At 39.2% G+C, this 12,644-nt stretch overlaps 2 protein-coding genes across 4 annotated transcripts; both read right to left on the reverse strand.

Annotated features, from left to right (window-relative positions):
* Window positions 1-1,353: 1,353 nt before the first annotated feature.
* Window positions 1,354-5,379, reverse strand: LOC117411818 (putative RNA-binding protein 15B). Its single transcript, XM_034019592.3, has one exon. It carries the CDS (start codon window positions 5,082-5,084, stop codon window positions 2,583-2,585), a length of 2,502 nt encoding a protein of 833 aa, XP_033875483.1. The 5' UTR covers window positions 5,085-5,379; the 3' UTR covers window positions 1,354-2,582.
* Window positions 5,380-8,077: 2,698 nt separating this feature from the next.
* Window positions 8,078-12,159, reverse strand: LOC117963480 (mesencephalic astrocyte-derived neurotrophic factor-like). Of its 3 annotated transcripts, none has more exons than XM_058988765.1 (4): window positions 12,075-12,159; window positions 9,721-9,848; window positions 9,100-9,241; window positions 8,078-8,594 (listed from the first exon to the last, which is right to left on the reverse strand). In XM_058988765.1, the coding sequence occupies exons 2-4, from the start codon at window positions 9,832-9,834 to the stop codon at window positions 8,410-8,412; spliced, it is 441 nt and encodes a 146-aa protein (XP_058844748.1). In that variant the 5' UTR covers window positions 9,835-9,848; window positions 12,075-12,159; the 3' UTR covers window positions 8,078-8,409. The 3 variants fall into 3 exon arrangements, with proteins under 3 accessions (XP_058844748.1, XP_058844749.1, XP_034759598.2); XM_058988766.1 differs by having other exon boundaries at window positions 12,062-12,140; XM_034903707.2 differs by lacking the exon at window positions 12,075-12,159 and adding an exon at window positions 11,412-11,637.
* Between the last annotated feature and the right edge of the window lie 485 nt (window positions 12,160-12,644).

Genomic DNA, 12,644 nt, shown 5'->3' on the forward strand with positions numbered 1-12,644 from the left:
AAAACATTTTTGAAAATGTTATCATTTAAATAAAGTAGTGTCATGCTGGGCTACTGTTTACATCAAAGTGTTTTTTTTTAATGTTCTTATCGTGGACTATTGCATGCAAAAGACCTTTCTTTAAATGCAGTTTCTGTTTCTTACCTGAAAAGACTGCTGTGATCTCAAAAGATAGCATACTTTTTATGCATATTCATGTTACAGAAAAATGTACAGAAAAAAAATCATTTGTAATAAGATATCATATGAAATTTTTTATTTTTTATCTGAGATACACATGGATATTTTATTAAATGTGCCCCATTGTGGTTTTCAGGTGATAAAAATCTGTGATTGGTTACCGAGGCTTATGGACTAGTTTTAAAATAAAAGTAAAGTTTTTAACACATTTAGACAAACTTTATCAATGTCTTTAAGATAGAATACATAGGGACACGGTAAGCTTTAATTTCTTTGTCTTCATTTATTACCAAGTTTCTTTTTTTCTATTTTATACTGTACCCGTGCAAAGTATCTAGCCGAGTTTGCCTTTCACATAAAAATAAAATAACACAATTGATTTAAAGTTCTGAAAACTTAGTTCAGGTAGTGCAAGTTTGATACACACACATGCACCTTTAGTACAGGTAAATAAGGCTCTCAGAAAATCCTGTAAAGGCTTCCTATCTGAAACGATGCTCTTGAAAGACAGCACCTTCCAGGTTTCAGTTGTTAATATCTTCCAAAGCAATGACAATCACAGTATTACCAACATCGAGCTCACATTAGCCTAACTCCATTACTGTTTTGGAATTTGGTTTTCAAGACCACTCAGATAAAGACCGATCACCCTGCCGCAACCCTTCATTTCCTTTTTCTCTTGGTGTTACGGGTGTCAAAACACAAGTGAATGGGAAGAGGAAACCAAATACCACCATCAGACAAAGAGGCTTCACCTGAGTCGAAGTGGTAAACAAAACAAAAGAAGATTACTGAGAAGAATGATGTTATGCAAAAGAAAGGAATCTAGGTGATTAACCCCAGAAGATTACTCAACACGTTTTACAGACAGTTATATATAAAACACCCAGGTTAGAAATCCAAATTGATACAGAATTATCTTCCCTTTTAGTATCTTGCAAAGACAGGATCACATCTATATTTGTTCCTGTACAATGAGTAATGGTATACTAGTAACAAGCTCTCAAATATTCTATTTTTAGGTCCAAAAAAAAATAATCATCAACTTTGATGAAAGTGTACAGAACACAAGCGAGTAGCAAATACAAAAGGATGATTACTATAATGTTAAAACCTTCACAGCATTAAAAATTACAAACACATATTCATCTGAAATAAAAACGCAGAGAAGAATTATAAATGAAACAGGGAATGACTTTACTGACACCATTTCATACAATACACAGATAAAAAACATAAACGGGGTGGATTAAAAAGGACTGGCCTAACATTTCACATAAAAATGACTCCAATAATGTGTGTAAAAGAATGAACAAAACAATTGGGTATAAGATCATTAATTAGTTTCAAATTCACCACAAGAGCACAAGTGATTTAGGAATATTCCCTTGCATGAATGTGAACATAAAAAGGCTTGCTTGGGTCTGTAACCGTTTTAACTTGGCAAGAGTAGGTTTTTCTGCCTGTTTAGTTTAGCTAGTTCTTAAATATAATACAGCTGTAGTGAAAATGAGTCAAATTGTCATAACTCTGAAATCAATGTGTTTCAACTTCTTAAATAAGAACCTTTTGCCTGAGCCCCAGCACAGATAAGGCAGTAAAATCCTCTTCCTGTTAATATCTGTAGACAACATTTACATTAAAACTTTTAAATACAAGACAACCCCTTTATAAAGAACTCAATAGATTGTGGTCCATTGTCTCTAAAATTAAACTGAGATGCAGCACATAGGGAGCAAATCCTAACAGGGTGTTTGTTTTAGCAAAGTTCTTATAAACAAGATATTAGTGTAGTCATTTGAAATGATGAAACGTGTAATCCTTAACAAAAAGACCAAACTCAGTTTGGTGTAAATAAGACCTCCATCTTTCAAAGTAATACTTCCCAACTGTAGAGTTGTCCTCTTTTTGCAATTCTACCACTTACAGTTCTGTTTTCTGATGCCTTGCCCCAAGTACTCCAATCGGAGTGGAAAAAAAAAAACAGCCTAATCTATACTGAGTCAAAGACAAACTGACAGTGTTTGTATACACAAATATAATACTCAAAAATACACTCTTAATAAAACAGCCCCCTCCCTCAAAATAAAAACACCACCCTTATTATGGACCATTTTTTACCTTACATTGTGCCAACAGCTTTCTTTAAAAACTTAACTATTTAAATTGATGCAAAGTAAGAGGAAAAAAAAACACTTGCCTAGACTACTGGAGTTGCTACTAGACATTGCAACAGTTAAAAACTATTTAAAAATCTAGTCAGTTTGTCTTTAAATCTTATGTTAAAAACGTAGCAGCAGTACAACCTCTCCTCCTCCAAAAAGAAAAGACAGCTACAGCTACAAGTCTTCAGTTCTTCATGTAACACACAAGCAGATCAATTGTTTTTACAATGCACACATTTAAGTAGTGTCTCTGACAATAACAATCACAAGATGCTCCTCCTCCAGCTTGCCCAAAGTCCTGAGGGCTCCCTGGAGGTACTGTTGGGAGAATTCGCAGGGAGGGAAAGCATAAAGCATCCCAGTGAAGTCTCTGTCCTTGCCCCCCGCTAGAGGTAAGCCGATCACCCCAGCTGCCTGCTTCTGCTTGAGATACGAGACCAAATTCCTGAGCAGGCGCCTCTGAAGTCCTGGTTCTGGGGGGGGTGCCTCCTTGTCCTGGGGAGCCTGAACTGCCAGAAGCACTGCGTAACCGTCTGGGCTGCCTTGCTTAATTCGTCGGGTAACTTCGTCCAGCTTGGGTTGGTCCAGACGCAGGCGCTGAGCAATTTTCAGCTGGGTGATCTTGCCGCCAGCCACATAGTCTTTTAAGAGGATGTTAACAATCCCAGAACTACCTTCCAAGACGTGCATGTTTGTGGGGAAACAACTGTTTTTAAGCACTAGGATGCCTTGCCAAGCCAGTGACAGAGTTTGGGCATATTCAGACAAGGTTGCTGGCATTTTGGTGTCTGCTTTGTCATTAGTTTTGGCCTCTTCGCACTCGTTGGTCTTATGGTTGCGGTCACCCTCTTTCTTTCGGACATGTGGGGACTCATGCAGATCTATGTGCGGTTTGTCCTCTGCTGCAGAATGTCGGCCATCTGGAGTGGCAATGCGGTGGTCAAGCCCAAGCTCAAAGGGCCGGCCATCCCGACGGATTCTCTCTGGGGTGCGGTCTGGAGATGAAGCGCGGATTTTCGGGCGTCCCCTGTCCTCAAAAGGGCGGTCGTTGGAAAGGCTCCTGCGTTTGCGACGCTCATCCCAGGGTTTGTTAGACCTGTCATTTTCTCTCTCCGCTGTCCAGCGGTCTTTACTACGGCTGCGCACCACAAAGCTGTCCAGATTGTTCCGCCGGTCAAGGCTTTTGGAGGGACTGGACCAGTCACCATCGGGGAAACCCCTTTCCCGATCTCGTTCCGAGTACAGAGAGTGAGGTGGAGTTCGGTCCCGAGTCCTCAGCTCACGTTCCAGGCTACGGTGCCTACTATAACCATCAACAAGCAGGTCGTAGTGGACTGGTAATGGAGTTGGGGGTTGATACTGCTGAGGGTAGCTGCGGGTCTCCTCTGTTTTAGCAAAGTCCACTCTGAGCCTCCTATCCGGGCCCCCCAGGGGGAAACCCCGCATCTGGGCACAAGCTGCCTGTGCTGCATCAAGGCTCTCGTACTGAATGTAAGCAAAACTGTCTCCTTTCACATAATCAATGGTCCTGATGCTGCCAAAGCGGTCAAACTCTCGAGCCAGGGCTGCTAATGAGGTATTTGGACCAAGCCCCCCTACCCAAAGGCGGGTGGTGGGGTTGGCTTTGCCATAGCCGATTTTTACAGGGTTGCGACCAATCACACGGCCAGACATGGCCACTTTGGCTCTGTGAGCCATGTCCAGGTTCTGGAATTTCAAAAAAGCATATGCGCCCCCTTGGCCCCTGGCAGGACGCTTTATGACAACTTCTTCAATCATTCCATACTTATCAAAAGCCCTCCTTAGCTCGCTTTCTGAAACATTATGGTCCAGGTTGCCAATAAACAAGTTTCTAGTTGCCCTATGATCATCCTCAGGCATCAAATCCTCTTCTGGCACTTGGTAAGTGAAAGACCGCCCCCTTTCATCAAACATCCCATAGTAATCTAGAGCCCTTTCTCTTTCCCTGCTCAGTCCAATAGCTTCCACAGCATAGTGCCTTGGCCTGGGATCTCTAATACTACTAACCACTGGCGACAAGGACCTCTGTCTGTATTGGTAGCTGCTATGAAGTGGCACATAGCCCACATCTGGGGGAGTGCAACTCCGCCTTCTAGGGTACACAGGTTCTACTTTAAGTGGACGATCGTACAAAACTAACTTGCCTTTGGCATGCTTGGCCTCCTTAGCGTTCTCCGGGTGCCTGAAATTCACGTAGGCCACTCTTCCAAGTTCCGGTGTGTGAGACAGTTTCACGCTGACGTCCCCGAACTTTTTAAACTCGTGGAAAAGTCCATCCTCCACATGTTCGTCCGAAAGCTGCGAGCCCAAGTTGCTTATGAGCAAAGTCTTGTATTCCAAACCACTGCCGCCCCTGGTGCCGCTGCTGCTGCCGCTGCTGCTCACGCCGCTGATTATGTCCAGTGCTGTTTTGCTCTTGGGCCCCCCAGTCCGGAGCGGGAGGCGACTGTTAAGGCCGAGGTCGTGATGAGGCTGCCTGTGGTGGGGGTCCCCTCCGCCCCGTTCGTCTCTAGTCCGGCTGCTGCTGTTGGATTTCTCACGGTCCCTGCTCCGGCTGCGGGCCTGATGCTTGTGGTAATTCCTGCTTTCGGATACCAACGTTGCAAGAGGTGAAGGTCCGTCTTCCCTTCGTCCCGCTTCACGGTCCCGGTCTCTCTCTCTTATTCTTTTGGCCACAGCTCTCCCAGGACTGGCGTCCCGCTCGCCCTGCCGCTTCATTATTTAATTATGCTCAAACTTTTTTGTGCCTCCTCCAAAAACCCTCGTTTACTCTGCTCCCAGTTGTAATATCCTTAAAACGTAATATGCAAAACGGCGACTAGGTTCAAAACACCGGCACTGATGTAAAATATATTCACTCACACTCAGCAAAAAATAAAAAACAATTTAAAAATAAAGCAGCATCACAGAGATTGTACCTTCGCCGCCATCTTGGACAAAAGGAATGTGCGCGCTCCAGCAGGGGAGGAACCTGCGTAGAACGTTACGCAGCGTAATTTGCAATGAGGTCACACGCCAACGGGTTACCATTGTCACGTGATGAACAGATACGCAGCAGGCAGAACTTTGTGGAGGTCAATGTTTTGTTTAGCTTTGCCTGCACCTAAAAAAAAGTTGACACTGATAAAGTAATAGCAAAGTATAGTTATTTTTTAAACGAGACTACTGTCGAAGTCTTATTTAGTTGGGGAGCTGAAGAGAAGGTTATAAAATACAGTTCCAAGTTAAGTGGAGGAGAAAGGTAAAGCCGATTTTAGAAGGGGAGGATGGGTTAAAAGCAACACATATTGTGAAGTATTGAGGGATTGTCATCTTCTCCAGTATGTATGCTGGAGCTTTCATTATTCTGTAACGATGGGAAAGAAACAAATTATTAATTCCCTTCCTTTTTAACAGGTGGAGAGTTTAGTTTATTGAACAGACGGGGGGCATTTTGTGAAGATTTATTTGTGAAGCAGTGCCCACACACACAGACACGTTTCCTCAGGTGGTGTCTTGTTTAACCTGAGCATTGTTACCATGAAGGTTGTAATAAAACACGCACATGTGGTAACATACATACAGTATAACGTATATCCTAAAGTATTTGTACAAACACAATTATTATTATTATTATTTATTTCTTAGCAGACGCCCTTATCCAGGGCGACTTACAATGGTTACAAATATCACATTATTTTACATACAATTACCCATTTATACAGTTGGGTTTTTACTGGAGCAATCTAGGTAAAGTACCTTGCTCAAGGGTACAGCAGCAGTGTCCCCACCAGGGATTGAACCCACGACCCTCCGGTCAAGAGTCCAGAGCCCTAACCACTACTTCACACTGCTGCCCCAATTGATATACCAATTAGAGCAATTGGTATATCAATTAGTAGATCAAATGATATCCCAGGTCACGTGTGTACTGGTTAGTATGAACGCCCAGGCCCAGTGAAAGGTTAACCAAGAAGTGTGTTTGTTGTCAAAGAACTACTGCATTTTTGTGGGATTTTGCTCTGAGTAGTTGGTTTGGTAAGAGGCCATTGTGATTGGCAGGTGAAGACCATGAACAACATTTTGAGGTAAAATTAAGAAGTAATAACTCAAGTCATTCTGTATGGGTGCCACGGACAGCAACTATATTTATAGGATGTTTTGTTTGTTAAAATATTTATTTTTATTTTTTTTTTGAAAAAGAAAGGACTACTACAGTAGCCATTCAGGGATAGTAAGGTATCTTGTAAAGAAGGGGTCTGTGTGGGGTTAATAGGCAATAAGTAATTCATCATTCCTAGTAAATGGATAACATTTAAGTAGGCAATGGATCTCAGTGAACCCCACCTCAAAGCACCACAAACCAGCAGGAGTGGTCCAACAGCTATTCCAGGTCGTTGTATATTTTATACTTGTGGGAGGAAGAGGATAGTTTGGCCACCAAGTCCAATCAACTATAGCCAAGACATTAGGCAAAATATATGGGATTTTAGCATAAATATTGACAGTAGTTTGTAATTTGTCCATTAGGAATAATTTTTTAATCACCCGTAATGGGTTATAAATAGGGCTTCTGATTTTCGATGCTTTACTTCGACTTTTCTACACTCCTTGAAGAATTCAATTGATTAATTTGTGTATCTCAATCACAACTGAGAAATGTGTTAATAGTAAAATGTATTTAATTTACAGGGTTTTTAAATTATCCAAGCCTTCATTTTTGATTAATAAGCAGAATGTACAGACGAGATCATAACATGTTGCGACTAATCTTAATTAAAGCTATAATGAAAAATAAAATATTTATGCTGGGCACACTTTATTACAGTCGTTCTGCGTGACTGTGTTTACATTAATAAAGGGGAGTCGCTTCTGCTTTGAAATGAAAAAGTAAGACTTCTGATTTAAAAGCCCATTTAGTTGTTTCATAGAAAAACCCTGTAAATTAAATAAATCTTACTATTAACACGTTTAGCAGTTGTGACTGAGATAAACGAAAGGCTTAACAGATATCAACTGAATTTTCAAAAGGAAAGTAGAAGTCGGTGGAAAACACAGACAATCAGAAACCCTAGTTATAAATCAACAGGGCAATGTATTTCTCAACATTTACTTGGGAGAATTTGCCAGGAGGAAAAAAAAAAGTTTAATAAGGATTGCAGTGTACCTAGATCACACTCTCCCACTGCAACAATGCTAGTTTTCTATTCCCGCAGCACACCACTCATTTGTATCAGATCACCAGTAATGTTGTATGAGGAAGCATGTGCTGAATACACTGAAAGGTAATGTGTTTCTTGTAAACTTTGCCGGGGGTTCTATGACACTAACTAAGAAAGGCAAAAAATACAACTGTGTACCAAACATTACCCCAAATGTTTTCTGACTATGAGGCTTTGACACTGGCACAAAAGGGTTAATTTGATCAAACTTGACCAAGAGAAACACAGAATATAGTTGTGTACAGAGTATGAATTTACATAATGCTGAAAATATGAAGCTGTAAGATGAAGTAGTTTATGAGCTATAAGCAGTTGTAGCTGGAGTGGATTTGCACGTTCATACAAACATAGCAATTGAATCTAAAGTATACAAAATAAAAATAAATAACTAGATAGATAATAGAGAACCTTACCCATGACTTATTCTTAAATGTTAGAGAATAGTAAAAACATGTAATGTATCAAATTAACAAAAAAAATGCAACACACACATCACCACCACTCAGTAAATGTTTTTTTTGTTTTTGTTGTTTTTTAGTAATGTTCATTCCACAGCTTTTCTCAAAACAGTTTTAGGAACTTCAGTAAAGGAGAGGTCTTTGCCAGGTTCTTTTTGTTTAAAAAAAAAAAAAAAAAAATCATACAAACAATTTTTACTGTAAAAGGACAGATTCAATTTGGCTTTAGAACCAGTTCTTTTCATAATATTCACCACCCAAAATAGAAGATACCTCTGTCATAAAAAGCGTATCCCTTCAGCAAGAAACTATGGAAATACAAGTCTCTGTTGGATAGTCCATATTCTCAGAATCTGCTTTTGCTCCTCATGAGTAAGAATTGAATCAGAGATCTGTCCTTGCACTGGCTGCATTGGGAGCATACTTTGGCATGAGTTCATTGATTTTGCGGATGAAATCAGACTTCTCAGCGCACCCTTTGCAGGATTCTCCCCACTCCTCCAAGATCTTCTTCAGGTCTTTCACCTTCAGCTTCTTCAGGTCCACTGTGCTCAGGTCCACTTGTTTATCTAGTTAAAAAACAGAAGATAAAAAGGCAGAAACCCATTAGGAGACTATTTAAGAATTGTATTTGTAAAGTGTATTTGAGTACTCCAGAATCACAATGACCAATATTAGAACAAAAATTAGTCTGTGCCACACTATTTTATACAGTAAAAGATGTGTTACTTTCAAGTGACTTTTTTTTTGGCAGACAGGGCTGTAATTCAATATTGGATCAGTAATGGATATAAATATTGTAAAACATGTTGACCCCCCCCCCCCAGCCAGCCAGCCAGCCAGCCAGCCAACCAACCAACACCAGTGGTTTGATCTACATGGACAGTATGTTCAATAACTGTTCCCAAGATCTATGTTTCTTTAGTATTACAGTAACCATACACAAGCCACAACTAAATAAAATCGCAATGACCTAGATTCTTACTGTCAAAAAAGTATTATGCATCCAATATATCCCCTTTGCTTAAAGGGAAAATATATCAAGACAATATTTAAACAGGATTCTTCTCTTACCATATTTGAGTTCACATATCTGGCTGTCTTTTTTCTTCAGCTTCTCACAGATTATTTCCACAGGAACATGGTAACTCAAAGGTTTAGTAACTTCATTGATGGTTTTGGTGGCCGCATCACTTGTTGCTCCAATGTAATAGCACTAGAAAAAGATCCATAACAAACTTAGTATAGCATTGACAGCTAAATGGAAAGTAGTCAGTGCTTCGAGACACAAGGCTGTTTGTTGAAGTTATGTTGCATGACACAATATGCAAAAATGGGATTTGATTTTTAAATTTCAGAGCTTTATTATGAGAAGTCTACTTGTGAGTAAGCAAGCGCTTACTCACAGGGCCTTGCCTTAGGAGATAACATAGCTACACATTCACAGTTAGGCTTTTCCATTAAATACAACATGTGGTACACTGGTCATCAAGATCAGACTACATGCAAGATTTGGGAGGATGAAAACATGCAAATGATGGGCTGTGTTAATAAGCACAGACGATGCACAGGTGAACAGGAAGCACTGCATTTACATAGAAGGTAACAAAGATTACAGACTACTGCAGTGGTTTTACCAACAGCAAGTGAAACGTATTTAAAGATCAACAAAAAAGAAACGCTCCTTGCACTTACCAGTCTGTTCTCTTTGCCCTTGGCATCCTTACATTTTTTCACCAATGCCTTTTCGATGTCTGCTGATGTGAATTTGATGTCATCATCTTTCAGAGACTGGTACAATCTCCCCATAAAACTGATACACACTGTAAAAAAAAAAAAAAGATATATATATATATATATATATATATATATATATAAGTGCTTAGTGTGTACAATTGCATTTCAAGATTGCCTACTTTTACCATCTTGTGGCATGACACTGCTAATTTTCTTATTCCAACAAGTCATTTCCTTTAGAATAATCGACTATCTGATGAGAATGAAAGCTCTTTTTCCTCATTCAAAAATCTGCATTGTTAAGGATGACCACTAACTACAGTCACTACAGTCACCCTAAAGACTAAGTTGCTGTTATACAAGTTGATTTTATTCAAATTAATACAAACGGGATGGGGTATTAGTTTGTATTCCTTTTTACTTGTCATCTTTTTCTCCTCAAATCCACTTATATCGATTCAATAAACTGAATCAAATACATCTTACAGTATCTTCTAATAAACATTTGATTCAACAAAACTATTGGCACACTAAAAATGAAAACATAGATCGTGGTGTTTTGTGAAAACTAGGACAGAAGGGTTTGTAAACATTTAGTAAAACGGAATTGGAGACAAAAGTTTTATTTAGGCAAATCGTTGGCGACTTAAGAAAATTGTGTGAAAATAACTGATAACACTCCCGATAAACATCTATATAAGAAATGACAGCTAACCTTTAACCTACAGTAGCAATTGATAACCCAGTCTTACAACAACGACGAAGTCCAGATATCTACTAAACACATTCATCTGTTTCTTTACTACAGCACAGATCGGTAGTTTGTACTGTATAATTCCTCGAGGAAACTAATGTGTTTACCACTAGCTGTAGGATTCAAGAACTTCATTTACCCTGATGCATTTGGTACATAAGTGACAGACATTTGTATATGTAATGTATGATGTGATATCTTGTAGCCTAACAATTGTAAGTCGCCGTGGATAAGGGCGTGTGCTAAGAAATAAATAATACAAATAATTTGTACCAGCCGGGAGAGGCCATTAAATAGTTTGAAAAGTCAATACCTGCTTTGTTTTTTAGTGAAATTTAAAACTCACTGAAATTCTCAGTGGTACAATGATGTGATCATTTACACAGTGACACCATTACATTACGTAACTGAAGAAAATGGAAGCTCTAAATGTAACCGTTTGGTATTCAAAAGACGTGACATTCAGGAATCGTTATACTACCTTCCAACCCCCCCCCCCCCCCCCCCCATAAAAAGGAGGAGGGGGGGCACAGGCTGTTTTAGGTGGCGAGATTAGTAGCGGTAAATTACAGAAATACAGAAAAGCTCATTTTAAGGCTAACGAGAGAGTGTTTTTGTTGTTTGTTTTGTTTTTTCAATTCAATGTAATATAGTTTGTCCTAAACATATTGTAAATGTTTATATTCATATTTTATTCGATTACTTTATTTTCCACTGCACTACAAACACAATTACTGAAAATATTACATACGGTGCCCAGCTAATGAACAGAATTTTTTTTAAAAAAAGTTTACAGTGCGCATTTATAAAAACAGACAGCGGAACATTATAAACTTCATTTTCTTCTGCAATTGATATTAACAAGTATCGTAAAAAATAAAGAAAAATCTCTCACCTTCACATTCTCCCTCCTTTAAACTAGCCTCGCTATTGCTTGGTATAAGAGCCAGCGCCAAGGCTATCAAAAGACCACTTAGATACAACATTTTTATATAAAATATCAATATTATTAATTCTATGATATTACAAAAGCCTAGAATTCTTCAGGCTTTCTATAAATGACTTCCTCTTTCCTGCCGGTTTTCTTCAGACACGCACTATCCCCATTCAACAAACCATTCTCATATAATAAAAAAAACCGCCCACCAAACATCGCTATTGGATGCTATGCCGGCTCAATGTCGCCATTGATGTGCTCCCATTGGCTTATATAAGTAATCTTTCCACGCTCTGCATTATAATTGGATAGAGCGGAGCAATTCCGGGACTAGAGTCCAGTTGGCGCCTGGTGATTGGATATAATGTTGTTGTCGTTACCAAAGCCACGGTTCTACAATCGAAAGAAAATTATTTTCTAGCATACAAAACCATTACAGCTAAACCATGTTGATGTGGGTCAAACAGCCATCTTTGTTGGGGGTAACCCACCTGTGCAAAGAATGCAGAATTTAAAGTTGAACACAAAATACAAAATCGAGAGTGATCCCACACAGGTTATATTTTCAAACAAAGTTGACTTCTTCATTTTGGATTCAAATATTTTACCTTTTTCTATTACCTTCAGATGTAGTCCTAAAATGGTATTTGTATCCTATTTTCCATGTTCGTTTGCTTTAGTGCCATGTTCACTGCTTCCCTTTGCGCTCTAGCTAGACCGTGGACAACTGGGTGTCAGCTGTCGACGTTGATTGGATAATTATAATGTTTTGTTAAGCTTTCTGCGAAGACTTGAACAAACGCTTTCAGGTATGCCAAACATTGTTTATTAGAAATAATCTTTGAAAAATGGCACATTTCATTTGTAAATAAATTATTACCACCATACATTGGTCGAAGGAGGTACACACATGTTTGTGTAACGAGTATTAATATTCATTTGTATGTATTTCACCCAAATCCTTCCGTTAGTTTTTATTTTTACATATCCGTGGAGAGTATCGATTGCTCTGTGGTGTATTGCTCTGGCCTGCGGGACAATCCAGTCAGCAGCGCTCGGTTTTTACTCCTCAGTCTGTCTTTGGCTCTACTGAGGACAGGTATGGCTTTGCGTATGCGCCAATGTACATATAATATAATATAAACGTTTAGAACAAGTGAAACTTTATGTAAATATGTTAGAATGTATTCC

Source organism: Acipenser ruthenus, chromosome 16 (genome assembly GCF_902713425.1).
Source record: "Acipenser ruthenus chromosome 16, fAciRut3.2 maternal haplotype, whole genome shotgun sequence".
NCBI classification, from domain to species: Eukaryota; Metazoa; Chordata; class Actinopteri; order Acipenseriformes; family Acipenseridae; genus Acipenser; species Acipenser ruthenus.